The 23,290-nt window shown below is 37.3% G+C and overlaps 1 protein-coding gene across 2 annotated transcripts in view; it reads right to left on the bottom strand.

The window, feature by feature from the left end:
• Positions 1-23,290, bottom strand: part of LOC127424042 (FAS-associated factor 1-like) — a 103,064-nt gene that overhangs the window by 10,554 nt on the left and 69,220 nt on the right. For both annotated transcript variants that reach the window (XM_051668833.1, XM_051668834.1), the window contains exons 14-18: positions 21,562-21,698; positions 20,605-20,693; positions 12,280-12,360; positions 11,991-12,068; positions 6,539-6,754 (exon numbers count right to left, since the gene is read on the bottom strand). In XM_051668833.1, coding sequence (XP_051524793.1) covers positions 6,539-6,754; positions 11,991-12,068; positions 12,280-12,360; positions 20,605-20,693; positions 21,562-21,698 — 601 coding nt within the window. The remainder of the gene's footprint in view (positions 1-6,538; positions 6,755-11,990; positions 12,069-12,279; positions 12,361-20,604; positions 20,694-21,561; positions 21,699-23,290) is intronic.

The following is a 23,290-nucleotide window of genomic DNA, read 5'->3' as shown; positions in this document are numbered from 1 at the left end:
CAACATAAAAAAACCTCTACTAGAGACAATATACATTTGTGCAAATCAGACTTCTGACTTCAAATGTTAGCGTTACTAAGACACAGCCTTTGTGGCAACTTCCCAGTGTGATATATGATATATATTTTGTGTATATTCGTCCATTACTAAAAATCAGCATTAAATTCATCCTATCCTAAATCTTCAACTAGTCTGAATGACATAGATGTAGCTATCTGGATCAATGACAAATTAGGAAGTGTCCCACATTATCAGAGAAGGTGTCCCACTTTACAAGTATTTGCCCCAAATACTTGTGTGTATCCTTTAAAAATAAATTAAATACAATTTATCTTGTGCAATTTTTTTTATTTTTGCAAAAATCGATGCCATGACACTAGGGTGTTCTGGGTGGTTACTTACTGGGCAAGAAGTCAAAAGAGAAGTTAAAGTTTCTAGGACATTCTATGATAGTTCCTAAATGTTCCTTAGGTCCCTCCTTAAATATAAATCTATGGGAGTTTTTTTGCACAATTTATTGTTTTCCATGCAAAATCCGATCATCCAGTCCAACTGATTAGAAAAGTAACAACCCACCTCTATCATTCATAGTCTGGATGAAAATGAATACTTAAAAAAAATTATTTTAGAAAAGTCTCTAACCCCTAACCCCAAATATAAGCAAGAACCACTGATGATAATCTATTGGCAGTTAGTGTTCCACTAAGCATTTGGGCATTTCCAAGGGGGGTGAGGGTTCCGAAATCACACCCGTTTCAGCACATTAGCTCTGTTGCCCCAAACCTCATTTTAGTGTGTGACTTGTGCCTTTTGTTTTAGAGCCTGACCTGAGGCCACAGGAGGGGCATCATACCAGTGAGAGAGTAAAACACATTACTCCCACCGAGGTGCACGACCCCCTCCCATCTTTCATAGGAGAGCTTAACAAAAACTTAAAATGGAAATGAACCCAAAAGCCTGCTATAACACCCCAGCATCAGGTAAAAGCAAATTAGGATTTATGGTGACGCAGGTGTGTGTGTGTGTGTTTGTGTTGATGACTGTTCTTTTTTGAAGGGGAAGGAGAGAAACAAGGTGGCACTCCTATGGCAGGAGACAGATGCCATGGGTGATTGTTTACATTGTTATCCAATTAACAGACCATAAGAGGAGCAGCATCTGCCAACAAACAAATCTGTTGTTTTGCTGCTCTCTCGTTGTCTTTCGCTCTTTTTCCCTCTCACTCACTCCCTCCCTCTTTTCCCAGCACTTGTTAGTCTCTTCAGAACCTTCTGTTTGGTCCTCCTGAATTAAATTAGACTTCTCTGAGGGACAAAGAGTGCTTTCTAATACCTTTTCATCAGACACACAAACACACACTCAAGAGTCATGAAATTAAAGCTTGATTAAAACCCCCCCTGACTGACAACCTTGACCGTAGAGAACCACTTTCTTTCCAATGGAAGATGTTAAGATCAGATGAATTCAAACATGCCCGAGTGGTGTGATCTCCACTGATGAACAATGGCCGTTGGAGAAGGTAAAGTAAACAGAAGAAGAGATCATTTGAGGGGTGTGGAGACTCATATCGCCATAATCTCGAGGAGGCAGAAGAAGTGGCCGTGTGATGGAGGAGAGGGCTGGGTGGCTGTTTTCTTTGGGCCTTGATGATGTTGATGGCAGGTAATCTTGTTAAACCTTTAACACACTCATCTTCATCTGCCCCACACAGTCACCAAACAAACACAGTACAGCCACCCAGATGACCAGAGGAAAAAGGGCAAAAGAGAGAGGTAGATGCTCAAGCTCTCCAAAAGTAAAGTGCTACTCGACTTCTGGGCCTGATGACCATGCCAACTACTACACAAAATCAATAAAAAATTGCCTCACAAAAGGCAAGTACTTTTAAGAATTTATGACAAGGCAAAAGTTTCTAATGAAACAGTGTTTCCAAAATAAAAGCCTACTTATCTTCAAGTTATCTTCAAACAAAATCAAATATCGTTGATAATTAAACACATCTGCACCTGCAAATGGAATGTGTTAATCATGTTTTTACAGGTAATAAGCAATTTAAGCACATTATTCTCTTTTTGTGGGAAACTCATGAACTTTTTATAAAATGCTTTTGATATAAAAGTATTCCCATTTTAATAAACATCTGTCTGAATTTGTCTCAAGATTGTACATTTGTATTATTATACGTTTCCTTGTGGCACTCATTTTTAAAACAGCATCCTTGTTATAAAAAATCATTGTGCAGCTGAATGCAAAAATGTATCAGCACTGTTAGTGTAAATACAGTGTTTTCACATTAAATTTGAGCAGTAATTTTAAATAAAAAAAAAAGAACACAAAAGAAAATGTATTTGCATCACTGACTGTACTGTGTACATTTCGACAAGCAGACTATTTCAAAAGTCCTTTCCTTCAGGGAGTCAATACGGAAAATAAAATAAAAGTGGGACAACATCTCTATCCCGCAGTAAAAACACGATTTACTAGCAGCTGCCAGTTTAGTTTAATTAATTTCATTATTAGTATACTTAAGGATTAACTTGATCAATAACACAGCAAACTCATTAAAATGACAATGCAGAGTTTCATCATAAAGCAGGTGTATGTTACCAGGCTGAGGCAAAGTAAACCAAGCAAGGGCATTATTATACTTTAAATATACATGCGCTTTTATAAAGGTTTGGCTTCCGAATCACGCAGTCAAAACATTTAAAAGTAAATTAGTAATAAGTTCAACGTCAGCCCTTGCTAAGACAGTCTGAGACTTGTTTAAACTGAACATGCTTGTTCAAAAGCCAGGCAAATAAATATTGCTGTTCATTAGTGTTAATAAAAGGTCCAGCAATAAGTGGCTAAGAGGGAATGATAATAAAGACCAGACATGTGAGATGTGGTTTTCTAAATGGAAGGAAAAAAAGAGAAAAACAAACCAACAAAAAAAGAAAGAAAAAAATATATACAGCTGAAACAAGGAGTCGCTAATGAAGCCATTTAGGGCCCTTCATCATTAATTAAAACCCAATAGCCAGGTCTGTGTTAACGCTGTGTTGTGGAGTGTTTATTTGGCTAATTAGTAAAGCAGTGGGAGATCATTATTTGCCTGCAGGAATGGTGAGGGTGTTAGGGTTCGCGGTGTTGGGAGTAAGACTCAGCTATGGGCTGGTTGAGGGTGGGGTTGAAGGGGGGGCATAAGGGTTTCCACCTCTGGGGAGAAGTCAGTTCTGGCTCCCTGCTTGTCTTTAGCATGACCATGGGATGCTGGGGGGGGGGGGGGGCGGACATTAACTGATCTGAGAGATGAACCCCTATTCCACTGAAATGGTGCTGGTTCCAATCTTGAACTATTCCGTGCATTTCCACTGAAAAAAAGTCAGTTCTGGGCCAAAAATAAAAATAAAACGCTTGACACTGACCCCTTAAACCTGCTGGTCTCGAACCAGAAACCAGTAAAGCCAGGGGGACAAAATAAAGTCCTCATTGCGTAAAGTTTTCAGAACAAGTCATGCCATTTTTATTTGTATAGCACTTTTCACAGTAAACAACATATTGACTACTAAAGCCACTTTTTGTATTGTGTTATCAATGCTTTACTCGTCTGCCACAATATAATAATGCATTATCTGAATTATACAATTTATAATATATTTATAGTCATCAAAACAAAACTATTTATAATTATATAATCAATATATATTGAATTATTGTTAATTTAGAGCATTTCTCAGCAAATATTTATTAATGCAATCAATGAATTTCAAATTTTTCATGAGCCATTAATTTTATTAGTTACATATTTAAATAGCTTCGGACCATTATATTAAAGTGATGGCTTAAAGGCACTGAACGAAATTACTTTGGATGTTAAAAAATGTTTTGAAAACTAAAAATAAGACTTGTTAAAAAAAATAAACAAACAAAAAACGACATTTGTTTGTTGGCAGGTTACGTAGTAACAGTGAGTTACATCATCATTCAGCTCTCAAATCAGTGGAAACGGCAGATTCTGAGGCCTCATTCACACTAATCCATTTTAATTTGTTTCCAAACATTACCATTTTTTAAAGTATGCGGTAATGGAGAGTGTTTTCTAAATACTTCGTTTTTAGTGGGTAAAATGGTGCTGGATAAGGCGTATATGTGGTGAAATCAATGCGTTTACAGACGAAAATGTTTTAGTGTGGTCGTGGCCTGAGAGAGGTTTGCTGATCGGAAAACTGGCTCCAGCACCAGTAGCATTTCGGTGGAAATGAAGGGGTAATGTAGTAGCCTAAGTTGGATTGCTTGACAAAAAACAAAATGTAAAAAGAATAAGATATCGTCAGATGATCGGAGGTCCTCTAAACACTGGTGTGAGTATCTATGTGGCTGTGACTGTGCCTTGAGTATTATGAATAGAAAGACAATCCTGAAGCTGGTTTCTAATCCTTCCTCACGCTCTCGTTCAGAAGAGTGCAGGAGCATTGGATCTGTCCATCAAAAGGAACAAAAGAACAAACAGCTCACTGACAAACACAAACCCTGGCAGGCTGCAAATGAAACAAAAGCCTTCAGACACTTATTCCATCTCTCTCTCTCTCTCTCTTTAAACTCCTCTCTGTTTAATCACTCTCTTACTGCTGGCAATTATCTTGGTTTTGGATGCGGAGAGGAGAGGAGGAGAGGGAGAGAGAGAGAGATGAAGTTTAAACATTGGTTCAGAATTACAAATGCAATAGTGCTCATGGTCTAATCCTGTGGGAGGGATAGAGAGAGTCTGTGGCAGAGATGATTTTAATTAGAAGAGGCAGAGAGAGAGAAAAAGAGAGAGATCACAATCACAAACACAGCCTGTTTTCCTGCTTTCCTTTCCCTGGATATGCTGGATACACTGGATACACTTCGCCCTCTGCAGAAACACACAACTTGAATCTCTTTTGGTTTTCGAACAGAGACTGTGAATAACTGCAATGCAATGTGTGAAATGGTGTTTGGGTGTGCGAATGTATCGAAGGAATGTTTGACCAAGTTTACGAGTGAACGTTAAGTGTTTATGTGGATGATAAATGTGTAATTTTGTGTGTGTGTGTGAGTTTGTTGGGGGTCCTTAGCACCAGTCCCCAAAGGGTTTGGATGACATGCTTTCTGGGCAGGCCTGCGCACATCTCTTGATTAATGGAAAGCAAATTTCTGTTTCCATGCTGTTAATTAGTCAGGTCGTTAAGAGCAGTGCTTGTTATCTACCTGCAGCAGAGCGCACAAACGGAGCACTTTAATGACAGAGCTCTCTCATACATGCACAAACACACATGCACACACAGGAAAGAACTGCTGACTGTATCCGAAGTAGCCAGTGCACCTTTCTGCTTCCGAGGACCACAATTAATATTCCGCAAATTATTCATTCACTTGTGGATAAATGTAGAAAAAGAAAATGCACAAGAGAGAAAGAAATAATAATTAACCAGGCATGGCTTTTAATTATTGTGCAAGTGTGTGACTTGTACAGTACACACACACACACACACACACACACACACACACACACACACACACACACACACACACACACACACGCACACACACGCGCGCGCGCGCACAAATCAAACTTCTGCCACACGCTGGGATTAACTAGTCAATTATACACTCTATTTTTCCTGCTGAGCTGTAACACTCACACACACTCACTCACTCAAACACACACACAGTTATTAGTGCACTGCAGATGGACAGGAATTAAAAGATATTCACCATCAGTGGGGCTCTAGTCTAAAATCAGTCATGTTCCAACATGGGGAGTGGGTTGTTCTGTTAAGACAGTAGGTGCACTTTTAAACTTAAAGAAATAATAGCATGTATGTGTGTGTGTGTGTGTGGGGCGGAGGGGGGGGGGGGTTATGATCACAAGTAATGCCATTATGGTGTGTGTGTGTGTTTCTGTTTTATATGTTAGATTAAACATTTCCCAACAATGTAGGAAAACCTGAAATCACCTCATTTTAAATTGAAAAAAATAAATACAAAAAATGACATTTTAAACCTAAAAATGGCAAAAGTTTTCTGTGAGAGACAGGGTAAAGAACATGTTATCTCAATATTAAAACAATAAATGGAAAGCTGTAGCAATGATAATGTGTGTTAACCTAGTGATCCTTTAGAAACAAAAGAGCTAAATCTGGGGGAAAAAAAACTATTTTTTGAGACATCCTCAAAAGGAATAGTAAACAAAACCAAAAACAAAGAACAAAAACAAAGGAAAACAAAAAACAAAACATCAACAACAAAAAACAAACAAAAATAAAAAGCAAAGCAAAAAACAAAACACAAACACAAACAACAAAAATCACACCAAACAAAAGCGGAAAGTAAAAAAGTGGTTGATAAATTAAAAAAAAAAATTGTATTATGAAAATGCAAAAAAAAAAAAAAAATACATCTTTTAGGGGTAGGGTTAGGGTAAATCGCTAGTAATTAAAATGAGCAATATTAAAATACACAAGAAATCTAGAGCAAGTCCCCATTTAGATAGCTGGGTAAACGTGTGTTTGCGTAGGTGTGAACTCACATTTCTGCGTGGAAAGGTGGTGAGTAGCTTGAACTCGTCAGATGGGTAGCCCTTAGAGGCGACAAAATCGAACAGGACCTGGAGTTTACAGCTGCCCAGGAACCGCCTTTCCAAAAACTCACCACTAGGTGTCCGGATACGCAGCTTGCTGATTGGCTCTTCATCCTCCTCCTTGGGCTCTGGTGGCAGGGTCTGCGCCAATGAGAGACGGATAGCCTGCGGAGGGGACGACAAAACAGTAACCGAGCATTACACAAAAATACCAAAAGGCTGAAACAATAGGCATGTACCTCACTAATTATGCACAGTTTACAACAGTTTTGTTTTGAATTCAGAGATTAAAAAGTCATTAAACATTAAAATTACCATAAAAATATTACTGTACCACATTTTACAGAAAGGATCAGTGTTGTGTATGTAATGTGTTACATAATCAGATTACTTTTTTCGAGTAACGAGTAAAGTAATGCAATATTTTTTAGACCATAATATCTTGATGTTACAATGAGTTACTTTTTAAATAAAGTAACGCGTTGCTTTTGTACACCTCTACTGTCCCTGTATTGTGAGAAATCAGGAGTAATAGTGTGCAAACTTCGGGGAGGTGACATAGTGCATGATTGGCATTGTAGTTCTATAGAGTGTGAGGCCAGAGATTATTTAGCAGGAGTCACTTCTATTTAAATGCATGGGAGAAATTGGAATGCCCAACTAAGAAGCTCTAGCACCCAACAGTCAATGGATGTAGAAAGGAAGTCCCACCTTGCAGGTAAAAGAGCCAATTGCCTTTTAGATACAGACATCATCTATCATTCAACTCGCTAAAGTGCATGTGCATTTCATATTTTACAGTAATATGAGGACAACATTCGATTGAGTGAAACGTGGTTGATTCATGTGTTAATACACACTGCATTAAAAAAAAAAAAAAAAAAAAATCAGTAAATGCGTTTAGGCAGAGGGATAAGACTAGTCTTCCACAAGCCACGGCATGATACACAGGGTGAAATACTCACTCAGTTCCCTTATGCAGCTGAAGTGCTCCGTGTTACAGCTCCCCGTAACAGGGAGAATGGGATGAGAAAAGACTCTAGATCTGTGGCTCCGAGCAACGTTCTACATTAATTGTGTATGCAGAGAAAAAGTCTTAGTTTCAAAAAACATTCTACATTTTTGTTTTATAATAAACAAGTAGTTTGATTCATGAAACAAACCGTTTTTATGACATTTTGGTAGCATTAAAAACGATTCCATTCAAGCTGTATCAAAATGCGCCTTTGAAGTTGTGGCATCAAAACGCACCATGGATCAACTCAAAACAAGCGTGCACTGACTTATCAGACTTATTCCTTAAACATGTTAGACTGGCATTCCCCACTGAATTTTATCCTGACTTTTGAAGAACATCTTAAGTTGTCTCTGGCATTGTCGATGGCACAGCACATGATGACGTGATGCAGGTTCAAGTGTTGGACTTTGCTGCTTTAGGTAAGACAGTGGTTATTTTTCATTATTCATATTGGCTGCAATGTTGATGGAAAAACAAATCATGCATATTCATGTTATTGATTCTTTATTATAAATATGTAATAATCTTTAAATATCTGTTTGTTTACTATGTTGTTTGACATGAGTGTTTTACAGTAGCTAGCATGACCTGTAATGTCTCTTGTATGGAATGCATAGCATAGCAGAAGAGAAAGTGGCTGTGAGAAAAAAATAAGAGCAAAATGAAAGCTTTACCTTCTATAAAAAATTACTTAAGTTACATTAAGGAGTAACGCAATATTCTAAAGAGTTACTTTTAAAAGTAACGTTACCCAACATTGGAGGGGATCAAGAGTCTGAGTCCACACTGAAAATCAGGGATTTAAAACCTGACTTAAACTTGAAAATACAAGTTTTAGGATTTTGAACATTTTAAAACAAATAAATGTTATGAGATAAAAGGGAAAACAATCTGATAATTTTTTATATTTTAAACTGTCACTAATCAAATAAATCAATTTGTGACTATCATTTTTTCCTCCAACTGTTGGGCTAATTATATTATATTTGTAATAAAAATATATATATATATATATATTTGTAATTATTTTTTATTTATTAAATAAATGCAAAATTGCAGCATTTTCACAAGTGGACTTTTAAACCCCATTGCACAACTGCATAAATCTTAAAGTACGCTTAAAATGCGGCACACAAGTCATGTCAAGGGTCCTAAATTTAGCAATATCACAGCTTGATCGTTGCAACTGAAAACAACACAAAAAATCTTTCCATTTTACACGTCATAGAAATATCACACTGTAATTTTCTCCTCAGGTCTGGAAGGGAAAAAATGAAAGCGAGGGATGGGGGAGAAACAGCGAGAAATCACATACAGAGATAGAGAGAACAAGAGTGAAACTGAGAAAGAGAGAGGTGAGGGAATAGTGTTGTCTCCAGTGACAGAGCACAACCTGCTGTTCCTCTGGGCTTTTCAGTCAAGCTTGTTGTTCCTGTTGTGACACTGGACAGCATATGCTGTGACAAAACACGCAGATTTTATTTACACACCATAATGCAATTATATTTCATCAAAGTGTACAACAGTAGCTCATTAGCAGTGCCGGCCCCGCTCCCTTAGGTAGGGGCCGCATGTAAAAAGCCCTCTGGGGGCCGAATGGCGTCTCTCCCTAGCCCACGCTCGGGATGTACAGTATGTGTGTATGCCTGTGTCTGTGTGTTTCCTGGTCCCTGCACACAAAGGGAACTAAGGAGCATCATTTTCACTTTGACTAAACAAACGTGAGCGGGTGTGCAGCACCTGACGGGAGAGAATAATGACATCAGCACTCCCCGTCTTCCTTTCACCCCCTCTCTGTGTCACAAAAGAGTACAAATAACAGAGAACATTTCCCCTCTCTCCTCCACTATACATTTCTGCTGTTTGTTTCCCGCCAGTGGTCCTATTGTCACAGTGGACACACTGAGGTGCTGTGGTTTGGGCGTGTGCATGCTTGGAAAGACTCCAGGTGGAGAGCATCTTACTACCTTGTTTACACACACACACACATACACACATCACTGGTAACGTTGGAAATGAATGCCACATCCACATGATACAAACACACATGTGCACACACTGTAACAGCTGTTGCCAAACACATGCCTCTAATATCTTATCTCTTAACTTGGTGTCATTCAAACTTGAGCAGACTCAGAAATAAATGTATGACTTGTCGTTTGCATCTAATCTTTTCTCTACACACTTGAAGAGCAAGTGAGGTTAATTACAACTGTGTGTAACCCCAAACAATCTCTCTGCTAAGGCCTCTATGACACTGTAGAGCGCATTTACACCGAGTATGCTTAATAAGCCGGCAATGTATGTGGTCATATAAACACATTAAACGGCTTTCCTTTATCTGTGTAAGGTCATAAACGGCTTAAAAGTAAGCCGATAAACACGGGTAGATTTTTGCCTATTACCCTGATTTTGTGTTAGCACGTAAACACCTTTACAGGTATTCTTACTGGCTTATCCAATGTACACACATGTTGTGAGTATGCCTTTTCACGGCTTGACGTCAAAAGAAGAGAATAACTCATGTAAATGCAGTTTTCTTGCTTTGCCACATTTTTTGAATAAGCTGATTTTTGAGAGTTATCAGCCTATTGGTGCGCATCTTCCATCTCTACTTGGGGTCATTCAACCTTGAATAGACTCAGAAATGAATGTAGGATATTTGCATCTAATCTTTCCTCTACGCACTTGAAGAGCAAGTAAGGTTAATTGCAATTGTGTGTTAGCCCAAACACTTTGATTGCTATGGCCTTTATGACATCACAGAAATCTTTGTTTTGTCTTAAGACTGAACGGGTGATCTCTGCAGCAGAGATCGATGAGATGTCACCAGTTTCACAGCTTGGAGATTCACGTCCAAATGTGTGACTACATCATCATAAAAGCGTGACAAATAGATGTTTCACAGAGGAGTACAGGGGAAAAAACAAATAACTGTCATTTGGAGTTTAGTGCAGGTGATTTTATCAGTATTTGTGTGTGCGTGTTTTCTTTGAGTGTGTAAAGGGCCTCAGCTCCCCTTGGGTTCATTACAGACAGCAGGTGAACAACTTTAAACCCTGCTCTCATTAAAACACAAAGTTGCTGCTGAGTTAACAGCACCCCCACACACACGAAAACACACAAAGCTGAAAACAGATCTGACACAATTACTTCGCCTGCAGGCTGTCTTTGTGTTTACCTCTCCACAATGTGCCTTATATTAAAAGCTTTGTCCACAACGAGCATTAAACGAAGCTAAAGTTAGCTATTGTAGGGTATCGTATGTTTGAAGGTCTACACTGTAACCTACACACCAGGTTCTGACATGAATGGAACCATAGCTTTTGTTGAAGCCTATTTTGCTAAAAGTGACAAATCAGCTCATATAGCAGTTTCACCTGAACAGGCCTGGTAAGTATTTATTGCTGAATAAACAGACAATAATCTGGCACTGGGGAGTGCCGCCTGGGTTATCAGCATTCCGCTTAAACTAAACGTTATGAGCTGTGTACCTTGTGTGTGGGTGTTTCTTTGGTGAGCAAAGATCTTATTAAAGGGATAGTTCACCCAAAAATAAATTTCAGAAATGATTGACTTCATGTCATTCCAACCCTGTATGACTTACTTTCTTCCATGGAAAACAAAAGGAAATTGTTCAAACAAATATTCATATGTCTTCTCGCCATATAGTGACTCCGGGTTGTCAAGCTCCATAAAAGATGAAAAATAATAATAAATATATATTATATATATCTATAGTTTGTATATATATTTATATTTTTCACCCAAAAATGAAAATTCTCTCATCATTTACTAATCCTCATGCCATCCCAGATGTGCATGACTTTCTTTCTTTTACTAAACACAAACAAAGATTTCTTTATAGAGTATTTCAGCTCTGTAGATCCATAACATGCAAGTGAATCAGTGACATTTTTGAATATCCAGAGATGCATTAATGTCAATGTGTGTGAAATTGGCAGTTCTAAATATGGGCTTAAGCTTCAATGTCTTTTTGTGTTCATTTTTGTGCTTTGATGGATGAGAAAAAGTGGTTAAAAATTATGTAACTCATTAGCTGAAGCAAATAGGTTATGTAATAGTAACACAAGGCTGGAAATCCAAGCTAGATTGCAAACAAATATGTCTTAACATTCTCTTTTAAGTTTCACTGGGCACCAGGTAGTAAAAAACAAAACAAAACAAGGAAACCAACACATTTCTGTGAAATCCTGTTACTTTACGTGGAAGCATCATGTTTGCATGGCATGTATTTTAAAGGTGAATTACGTAGGGTCATTCTCACCTTTTCGTGGCACAATCCAACATGCTTGTCATTTAAACCATGCTATTGAAACAAAATCAGTAAAATTCTAAATGAATCATCGAACCAAACCTCACCTCTCGTTCCTCCTCCTGCTCTTTCCTGATTCGCTCCTGACGCACTTGTTCCGCCTCCTCTCGCTCCTGCGCTTCTCTCTGTAAAAAACAGTAACATTTAAAACAATAAATATAAAACTGACCATCAACATACTACACTAAAGTAACTTGCATAAAAAAATGCACACAATCAATGCCATCCTACATTAATCTGAATAAAAATATGTGTATGTCTTAACCTACAGTAATTCAAAGGCTTACTTTAAAATAAATAAATAAATACATTTTCAAATGTAGTATCTGGCCAAACCTTTTTACGATCAGCCTCCAGAGACAAACGATAAGCTTCATCCTGTTCCCTCTTGACCATTTCTCTGGCTTCACGCTCATCCTGAAAGGAAAATGTAGATGTTAGGGTTAGGGTCAGTTCAGACCAAATGCAACAAACAAAACGAATACAGGTGTCTCGAGATGTTTTTAACAGTTATTTTTATAGACACGCTGTCTAAAAAATGTAGCACTCCTGCAAGAGACACTGAAAAAAAACTGCAAAGAGAAAAACTGTCAAAGACATCAGACTAGCACGTTTACATGGAAAAACAACAACAACAAAAAAAACATTTGGACGCAAAAATTCATTAATTTCACAGTGAACAGTATATCTACTGTTTTATCATGTGAACACCTCCTTACACTCTAGAGACTGTTGTGTGTGAAAATCCCAGGAGATCAGCAGTTTCAGAAATACTTAAACCAGCCCGTCTGGCACCACATTTTTCCCCATTCTGATGGTTGACTTGCACATTAACTGAAGCTCCTGACCCATATCTGAATGATTTTATACATTACACTGCTGCCACATGATTGGTCGATTAGAAAAATCACATGAATAAGTAGATGTACAGGTGTACCTAATAAAGTGAATGTAAAAGTTTCATCATTTTAAAACCTACACATTTTTTTTAATAACATGTTTAACTTGTGTATGTGCTATATTTCTTTAAAAGAAATACCATTGGTTTGATATTTTTTTATATAACGCAAACACATTCATACAATTTTAATGTGTGGCTTAAGTGCTCAAATACTTTTAGGGGTCATTGTATTAAGCTTCTGAATTGAATACAAACATGAATTGCTGCTTTTATATATTTCGTAACATTGTGAACAGCATTATCTAAATCCTATTCCAGATAGGCAATAAAAGTGGGTCTATCCAGATAAAAGTCGCATGGGATCTTTAACGTATGAGATAGTTCCTCGTCACTGTCACCAGTAATGGCCACATACTGAATTCTATTGTACTTTCTGACATACTAACTGGGGACTACTGAAATAGTATCTTATATAAGTGAATACGTGGAGTTCCTCTACATACAATGGAAGGCTTTTTTATTCTTGTGTGCGAGTATGTGTGTATCCTGTTTAAGACCCACACAGCTGCAGGTCTACCTGCTGAGATAGAAAACTGTGAATAACTACTGTTGCTTTTGTGCAGTCAGGCTCGTGCAATTGTTTGCGGCCTCTTTTAAGACTAAGGGTCTTTTCTACTGGTTGGACTTTGTGTGGAAATGTGAAAGAGTTCTGAATACACAGCGGAGGAAAAGAAAAGGAAGGATAGAGGAAAGAAAGGAGGGATGAAGCACAGAGGCTGATCAAAGGAGAGATACATCCTCAAATTCTATTCAGACGAGCTGTAATAGTGTGTGTGGAAACCGTGTCATGGTATAGGAAGAGTTTGTGGGTAGATGTGAACGTGTGTGTTACTCTGTTCTGAAATAATTCTGACACAGGTGATTCGGGATTTTAAACAAATAGATCTTTTATCTGAGGGACAAATACACACTGCCTTCTCCGAATACATAGTTCTTTTGAAGAACTAGCAAATCTATTGCTCTTAAAAAGGCAAATTATTTCAAAAGGAGTTTCCAATAAAGCACTGTTATAATAAAGCAATACGCCATGAACAGCCGTGCTTCACCGTGAGTCACTGTAATTGCCTTTTGTGGCTTAGTGCTCTTATAAAACAAATAAGGAAATAATTCATAAATCATAATAATCACAATTAACAATTTTTCCACCAAGTAATGTAGTTCATTAGCTTAACTGCAACTTGCCACATTATAACAGAATTCAACTGATGTGCTGGCACAGGTGTATTTATTTATGTTGTAGTATACAACAACCTTTGTAAAAGACAGTTGTTTTGGAACGGGAGTATTTGATAGCTAATTAGTCAAATAATTTGTCAATTTTATTTGCATTTTTGTGTATATGTGTGTGTGTTGTGTGTGCGTGCATTTTTTGCAATCTATTTTTTTTTAAAACGTTTATTGACATTATTTGACTATTTTATACTCCCATTCCAAAAAACACAGCATAGCATAGCATGACACAGCACAGCATGGCAAAACATAAAACAATAACCTAGCCTAGTGCAGTGCAATGCAACGCAACCTAACCTAACCTATAACATAACATATAACCTAACATAACATAACCTAGATTATACAATCACCTTGTTACTTTTTGCAATTCATGAGGTCAAAAAAAATAAATAAATAAATAAAAAAAATAAAAACTGTATTTATAACAATTATAGATTGTTTTGGATGAAGTATAGAATGACACCACAGGACACTGCTGCTACTACTTGAACTTTTATGTCAACAGTACACTAACAAGTGTCAAAGCATTGAAAAATGATAGTAGAACATTTTGAAAAGTTGGTAGTCCAAGTTGTCATTAATGATTAAACTGTGAAATTAAAAATAAGTTTAATTTAGAAAGTTATCTGTCCATTTAACAAACTACATCCTGACTATATTAATCACATTTTCTCTTTGTTTTTACATGAACATAGCAAAATGTTCTAGCTCTCAAAAATTCAATAAGAAAGAAAAGAAAGCAAGGGCTAAGAAGTAAAGAACTGAAACTGAGGAAACTTTCCACAGTGTTTTTTCTCTTTCTCTATAACATGCTACATACAGTGAGTCAGTGCTGTGGGTTGTACTGGAGCTGATGGAGCCAGCAGAGAACTATTTTCCCCCTGACTGCACAACCCCGGGTCATGTCACTTACACACACAGGAATGCTGTTGTGATCTTGGAGGATGAGTGTGTGCTGTCTGGGTTTGCCTGTTGATCCAGACAGTGTTTGTAAGGTGTGTATGTATGTCCATCCATACCAACAGACACGCACAGGTCACTGAGTCACCTGCTTGTACAGGGCAAGGATGACACACACACAGGGACATTTCTGCTAAGGACTTTAAAGGGCAATCTTAAACTCACCACAAATGGCACGCTGTTAACTGCAGTACAACAACAAATGCTTTCAAACAACAATACTCCCACTAGTGACTCACTCATTTGTATACAAACACAAAGTTAACAAAGATTTTAGGTCCTAGCTTTACACCCATGATTTTAATTCTGTCATGTTCACCAGAAGTTAAGCTAGCAGCATTTCAATCAACAAACAACATTGTATACTGCTTTTGGAAAAGGTAATGTGGCATCAGTGTATTACTCCCTGCTAATTCAGAGTCTAGGGGACAGAACTTCAAATTCTCTTAAGAGATTATGGGAGAAAGATCTAAACTTGGCATTGGAGGAGGGAGTGTGGGCTAGGATTCTTAAAAACATCAAGTCTGCATCTAGAGATACAAGGGTTCGCCTAATGCAATTTAAGATTTTACATAGAGTCTATTGGACCCCCTCTAGATTACATAGGCTTGGTCTTAAAGACACACCCACCTGCTGGCGATGTCAATCAGAAGGAGGAGACACAACCCACGTCTTTTGGGGATGTGTTAAAATTCAAGAATTTTGGTTGAGGGTCCAGAGTTTTATGGGCGATGTATTAGGTACTCAGATTTCATTTTGCCCCAGACTCTGTATTTTAGGTGATGGGGCGGTCATTGATGTAGGGGATAAGTACATGAAGAATTAGATCCTGGCTGGTGTTATGATAGGCAGACAGGTTATCCTTAGAGGATGGAAGTCAGCTGGAGCCCCCTCATTTTGTGAGTGGTACGAGGAGATGGGCAGGGTAGCGGCTTTGGGGGAGTTGTCATATAGAAGACTAGGCAACATGGATATGTTCATCAGGAGGTGGGGTGGCTATTTGGCCTTTTTGGAGGGCTCTCGGTGAGGGGCATTGGAGGGAGACGTGTTGTTTTAAATGTGTGTGTTGTAGCCTTTTTGTTTTTGAATGTATACTTTCCATTATGTATTTCTAAATATTTTCTACTGTTTTATTGTCTTTTTGTGTGTCTTTGTCAATTAAGTTTGACCACTGGGGGATATGTTCGTGTTGGGTGGGGGGGTTAATGTTCGGGAGGTAGGGTTGTAAATAATATAATGTGATTCTATATATTTTGTTATTTTGTATTGTTATATGGAATCAATAAAACTGTTAATAATTTAAAAAAAACAACAACATTGTAAAGGTAATGTGTATAATTTTAAAACCCAACTTACTGGAAATTTTTTACTTCACTGTAGCTCTCAAATCTCATTCACACTTCTAAAATGTCATTTTATGCTCAATTATGCAACGTGCAAACCAATATGCCTGTTATAATTGATGTCAAAACTTGCATGATGCATTTTGACAAGTCATATTTGAATATACCCAAGCACAAATTAAATTTGGGAGCTTCAGCAGAGGGGAAAATTTACAGTTAATAAAAATACAAAATTTGATCTGTTCATCACACAAAGCAAACATATGCCTTCAGAAGATTTGGAATATAGCGCACAAAATCACATGGACTACTTTTATGTTTTTTTATTTTTTATTATTAAATAAGGGTGAGTAAAAGATTTAAATTACGGAGGGTAAGATTTACAGCAAAAAATACTTAAAATTTTGATCTGTTCATCCCAAAAATCTAATGTATGATGTCAGAAGACTTGGAATATAGTGCACAAATTGACTATTTTTATGGCAATTTTAGAATGTAAAGAGGGTGAATACAAGATATACATTTTGGAGTTTAAGAATTACAGCAAATAACAATTTACAATAAAACAAAACAACTCTTTGGCTAAACTTAATTCAATAGTGGACAATGGTTCCACGTGTTTAAAATTATTTTTCCTAACTTAAAACTATGTAATCTTAACTCAAATACTTTGTGTAGAGGAAACCTAATTGAAAATTAGACCTGTCAAAGTAACTCAAATTAATGATATTTCTTTATGTACTAGTTAGTGAATGTTTGCATGCTAAGAACATGCTGGTGTAAAGCACTACAGAGTGCAGCTTGGTGACTTTGCTATAGTTAGCACAGCAACCTCTCAACGAAGAGAACATTAAATATCATCTACATGAACCTGTTCTCATCCTAAACTCAAGTTCCACCTTTCAACATAATGGTACTAACAAATACCCCCTTTATCTTCATCTTGCACAAAAACACACAAAATAACACTTAATTATAACATTTACTCTCCCTACTGAGTCCCAAGCAAGGCATGCTGGGACATAGAAATACCCTTTCCAGTTTCAATTAATCAAACAAAAAATATTAATATTGTCCAAACACAAATAGGTTAAATTAGGCTTCATCTTTTTTCCATTGAAACAACTTAAATTAAGTTGACTTGGTTACATGCATTTTTTTTTTTTGCGTAATATGAACAAGGGAGGATTCTGCAAACCTAACAATAGTGAAAGTTCATCTTTTTGAGTGTAATTTTTGATCTGTTCATCACACAAAGCTAACGTATGTCTTCAGAAGACTTGGAATACAGCGCACAAATCATATGGACTACTTTAATGGTATTTTCAGAATGAAATGAGGGTGAGTAAAAGATGAAAATTATGGAGGGGAAGATTTACAGCGAATAACAATTACAATTTTGATCTGTTCCTCACAAATCTAACGTATGGCTTCAGAAGGCTTGGAATACAGAGCACAAAGCCTGTACTACTCATGGTATTTTTAAAACGAAATGAGGGTGAATAAATAAAAAAATGTATTATATTTTTGGGTGAACTATTCCCTTAAATTTAGCATCCCAAAAAGACAAAAATTTTCAGTTAGCAAAAAATGTACGAATATTTTGGTCACATCATCTAAAAGCTAAGGGACAAATGTGCAAACTACAGAACATGCAAAATACCTTGGCTGCATTTCTTCTAACACACTCAGTAACCCCAGTTGCCTGTTTGAGTCCATTCACTTCACATTTCCTTCACAGCCAAACAAATTACAACCATTAATTGCCACAAGGATCAAACCGTCAAGGAGCTTCGAGCAGAAATCCATCAACATGTCAGAGTTATTCAAGCGCTCTGACTGAGGGAAGCAGAAATTGTGTGTTTGCTGTCTGAATATTTCCCACCAAACCACAGACACGAACATTAACACTCACAAAGGTTAAGACAGACACAGCTAATTATCTCAACTCAAAGTGAGTGTGGACCGACCTGTAATGAGAATGTGGCATGTAACAAAAACAACATATAGGTGTTTTTTTTTTAAATTGGCCAGAAAGTTTATGAATGAATTCCCTTAGCTCAACTGGAAGAGTATGGTGCTAGCAATGACAAGGCCATTGGTTCAATTCCCAGAACACATGAACAGATAGTGTATACCTTAGTGACATGCTCTGGACAAAAATGGTCTGTCAAATGTATAAATGTAAATGTCCGCTTGGAAGTTGCATAAAGGCATTTAAATTAGGAATAACCTCAGATGTCAAGCCAGAAGAGGTCATTTAAAAGTTTTTGATTCATTTTATCACATGAACAGACACTGCTTACACACATGGCTTGGTTCAGCTCTTTGTGTGTTGTTTGCAAAGCTTGCATTGACTTAAACAATCACTGACCGCATGCAGCCATTACACACCAAGGTTGTATCCTGCCGGCATTGTGCCGACTCTACAGGCGCAGTCCACCGCAAGCTTATGTTACACAGCCTGTGAATTGTGCTTTTTCTTGTAAGGTTTGTCTGAAATGCAGACAAACACAGACGCAGGCGTTGTATCTAGTCTTGTGCCTGTTTGACAGGCCAATGTGTAGGAGTCAGACAATGAGTGGTCATTTGTCCCAACATGCCCCTGATTCTTTCTTGTGGCATAAAAAAAAAAGACTTTGAATATGTCTAATATAAAGAAGCATTTCTTTGTCATTTTATCTATGATTTTAGAATAATAGAGAAGTCATCAAAATATGAAATGGCACAGATGGATTATGGAAATAAGGCAGTGGCTAAAAATGATCAAATAAATTTGAGCATCTGCTAAGTAGTCACCCTTTGCCTAGATTACAGCTTTTTTAAACACCATAGAAGAAATTCCCACATATGCTGCTGGGCATTTGTTGGCTACTTTTTTCACTATCCCATCCAACTCTGTAATTTCCAATATTTTTCAATTGCAATTTTAGTTTTGTAAAGAAATTAATAGGTTGGCAATGAATATTTTGTCTGCAAAACTATTTTCAAGCATTCAAGTTTACACCTTTAGATCCAAAGGATTTTAAGATCATGAGAATCAGATTCAGTCAAGTGTGTTCAAACTTTCGACTGGTAGTGTATGTCAGGTGCAAATTACTTCTGCAAGTCAAGCATTTCCTTTCAGACAGAGAAAGACCTCAACCAACTGGCCGTGAGAAAAAGTAACTAAAAGGTTACTTTCCATAAAAATTAACAATTTTAGCATTAGCGTAATTACTTTTATTTGAGGAAAAAAAAAACTCACAGGTTAGTACATGTTGTTGTGTGTATACACCAATCAGCCACAACATTAAAACCACCTGCCTAATATTGTGTAGGTCCCCCTCGTGCCGCCAAAACAGCACCAACTGAGATGCTATTCTTCTCACCACAATTTACAGAGCAGTTATCTGAGTTACCGAAGACTTTGTCAGTTGGAACCAGTCAGACCATTCTCTGTTGACCTCTCTCATCAACAAGGCATTTCTGTCCACAGAACTGCCACTCACTGGATGTTTTTTGTTTTTGGCACCATTCTGAGTAAATTCTAAAGACTGTTGTGCGTGAAAATCCCAGAAGATCAGCAGTTACAGAAATACTCAAACCAGCCCATCTGACACCAACAATCACTCATGCTATTATCTAATCAGCCAATCGTGTGGCAGCAGTGCATAAAATAATGCAGATATGGGTCAGGAGCTTCAGTTAATGTTCACATCAACCATCAGAATGGGGAAAAAATGTGATCTCAGTGATTTGGACCATGGCATGATTGTTGGTGCCAGATGGGCTGGTTTGAGTATTTCTGTAACTGCTGATCTCCTGGGATTTTCACGTACAACAGTCTCTAGAATTTACTCTGAATGGTGCCAAAAACAAAAAACATCCAGTGAGGGGCAGTTCTGTGGATGGAAATGCCTTGTTGATGAGAGAGGTCAACAGAGAATGGCCTGACTGGTTCGAACTGACAAAGTCTACGGTAACTCAGATAACCGCTCTGTCCAATTTTGGTGAGAAGAATAGCATCTCAGAATGCTATTCTGAGATGTGGACTGGCATTGTTTTGGCGGCACGAGGGGGACCTACACAATATTAGGCAGGTGGTTTTAATGTTGTGGCTGATCGGTGTAGGTAGTGTTTGAATATGAATCTCTGTCTGGTGGGCATCCTCTCTTGTCTCACCTCATCTTTGATGTCTTCTTGCTGCTGTGCGGTGAAGATCTCCATGGCCCCCATGAGTCTCATCATGAGCTCATCCACTGTTGTGTTGCCTTCATAACACATACAGAGAATAACACAATCAGACTGTAGCAGAATGGTGAAACTTAGCTATCCTCCAGTATTAATGTAAAAATGTTCCAAATACTCAGCTTTTCAGAATGTATTCTAAAAACCTGATTATAAACAGTGGGGTCTGTAAGTCTGAGACCATAATGACAATCAGGGATTCAAATTTAATTCTGGAGAGTGGGGGGTTTTGGTGGGGGGAGCTAAAACCTGAAATAAATGTTCTAATATTGTGAAAAATTCTCTGGATTATCAAACAGCTGGATATGGATTTTTAAAAATATTGATTCAGACTAATTTTCTAATGAACCATTCAGACTGATTTGTGAACTATTATGGTCTATTCTGTACTCAAAAGAAAAATGTGCTTACAAATCAGAAATCACTTTGCCGTGCAAGCAAGTTGTTTTCTACACAAGAGCAAAATCTAGCTGATGGAATAATTTTAGGTAAAATTTTAACAATGTATATTCCCTATAGAAATGTGCATGACTATTTCTATTTTTTTATTTTTAAGATTGTATCAATGTCCATGACTTTTCCAGGACTGGAAATCACAATTCCCTCCCTAATATTTCCAGGTTTTTGATGACTGTTGGGAACCCTGAAATTAAAGCAAAGCAAAATGGGAACATTCCAAATACTAAAATATTCTGAAATTCATGTTAATTTTTCAATTCAACTTTTCACTCAAATTGTTGAACTGATAATACAATTTGCATAAAAAAAAAAAAAAGTCAAAAATGTTAATCTGTTAAGAATTATTTAAGGTTTGTTAAAGACTTACTATTAAATGTTTCAGTTTTATGAAATCCAATAGTTTTATTTATAGTTCATATACATATATATTACCTTCAATGACATTTAAAACTTCATTTGATGTCCGTTTGCCCATGACAATTAAGAGTAATGGGAACTGGTCAGTCTTGTATGTCCGAATGGTCTGTGCTACAACGCTGCCAAAGTGCCTTGTGCACATTGTGAGTAGTCTAGAGAGAGAGAGAGAGAGAGAGAGAGAGACAGAGAGGGAGAGAGAGTCAGTTTTTTTGAGTGGACAGTGGACAGACAGTGAGTGAAACTCCCTTGAACAATCACAGAGCTTAATAAGAGTACACAGCTCATCATATTAACAGACTTTAAAACCAATTCTGGCTTCTACTTCTTCTCCAAACACTCCCTGTCTGAATTAGTATTCAGCTCCAGCCGCACTGAATTTGATAGGCCAGAGAGGATTTCTTATTCCATTACAAAGACAGAACTTTAAATTAACATTTCGCTGAAGGAAAAGGGTATCAGGCAGGCTCCGAGAGCTCGCAGTAAATGTCATAATATTAATGAATTGCCATAGACTGAATGCAAATATAGATTAGCTTCTCTCTTCTTTTAATAACAGCAGCTTTAATAACTTGCAAGTAAAATAGAGAAATGGAACGCACTTATGTGAGAGGTCACGACCAGTGTGAGAGGGCGGAAAGGAGAAAGAGACAAATTTCATACTATCTGAGAACTATTAGAAAAAGTTGTGTCAGAGAAGATGACTTTATGGAAAGTACAACTACAGGTATGTTTGGAGTGGCATACTACCATTTTTGAAAGACTGTAGCTTTCTATATGAATGGAAAATCTGCATGACCTCCTATATATGCCAAAATGTGCAGTAGTTGCTCAGAGCAGAATGCATGCAATACCGTATCTCCAATGCAATGTGCTCCACCTGACCTTCCACTTCCAGTGTGATGTACAACCCCAAATCTGAAAAAGTTGGGACAGTATGAAAAATGCTAATAACAACAAAAAGGAGTGATTTATAAATTATATTCACCCTTTGCTATATTGAAAGCACTACAACTACACATTATATTATGTTTTTCCTTGTGAATTTCATTGTTTTTTGAAAATATACAGTCATTTCAAATCAGATGATTGCAACATGCTCCAAAAATTTGGGACAGTCGAGTGTTTACCACTGTGAAACATCACCATTTCTTCTAATAACACTTAAGCATTTTGGCACTGAAGACACAAGTTTGTTAAGATTAGAAAGTGGAATTTTCCCCCAATCATCCATTATGTAGGTCTTTAGCTGCACAATTGTATGGGGTCTTCATTGCTGGATGGTGTGCTTAATAATGTGCCACACATTCTCAATTGGAGACAGATCAGGACTGCAGGCAAGGCAATCTAGCACCCACACTCTCTGCTTACACAGCTATGCACTTCAAATCCGGGCAGTATGTGGTTTGAAGTTGTCCTGCTGGAAAATGCAGGGAGGTCTCAACTCAACTCAACCTTTATTTACAGAGCACATTTATAACAACAGGAGTTGACCCAAATTGCTTTACAATACACATTTCAATCACAACATAATATGCATAATATACCCTTATATAAATACTAATAAATACCTGAGCCTAAAATCTATATCCATAATTAAAATTTATTCAAAAGCTAATGAATAAAAATGTGTTTTTAAAGCAGATTTAAAAAGGCTGAGCGTCAGAGCTGTCCTAATGAAGCGGAAGCTTGTTCCAGAGTTTGGGGCTTACAATAGCAAATGCACGATCACCCTTCAATTTGTAGT

Source organism: Myxocyprinus asiaticus, chromosome 33 (genome assembly GCF_019703515.2).
Source record: "Myxocyprinus asiaticus isolate MX2 ecotype Aquarium Trade chromosome 33, UBuf_Myxa_2, whole genome shotgun sequence".
Taxonomy (NCBI): Eukaryota; Metazoa; Chordata; class Actinopteri; order Cypriniformes; family Catostomidae; genus Myxocyprinus; species Myxocyprinus asiaticus.
The sequence above is the reverse complement of the archived record's forward strand: the minus strand, read 5'-3'. Positions and strand labels throughout refer to the sequence as shown.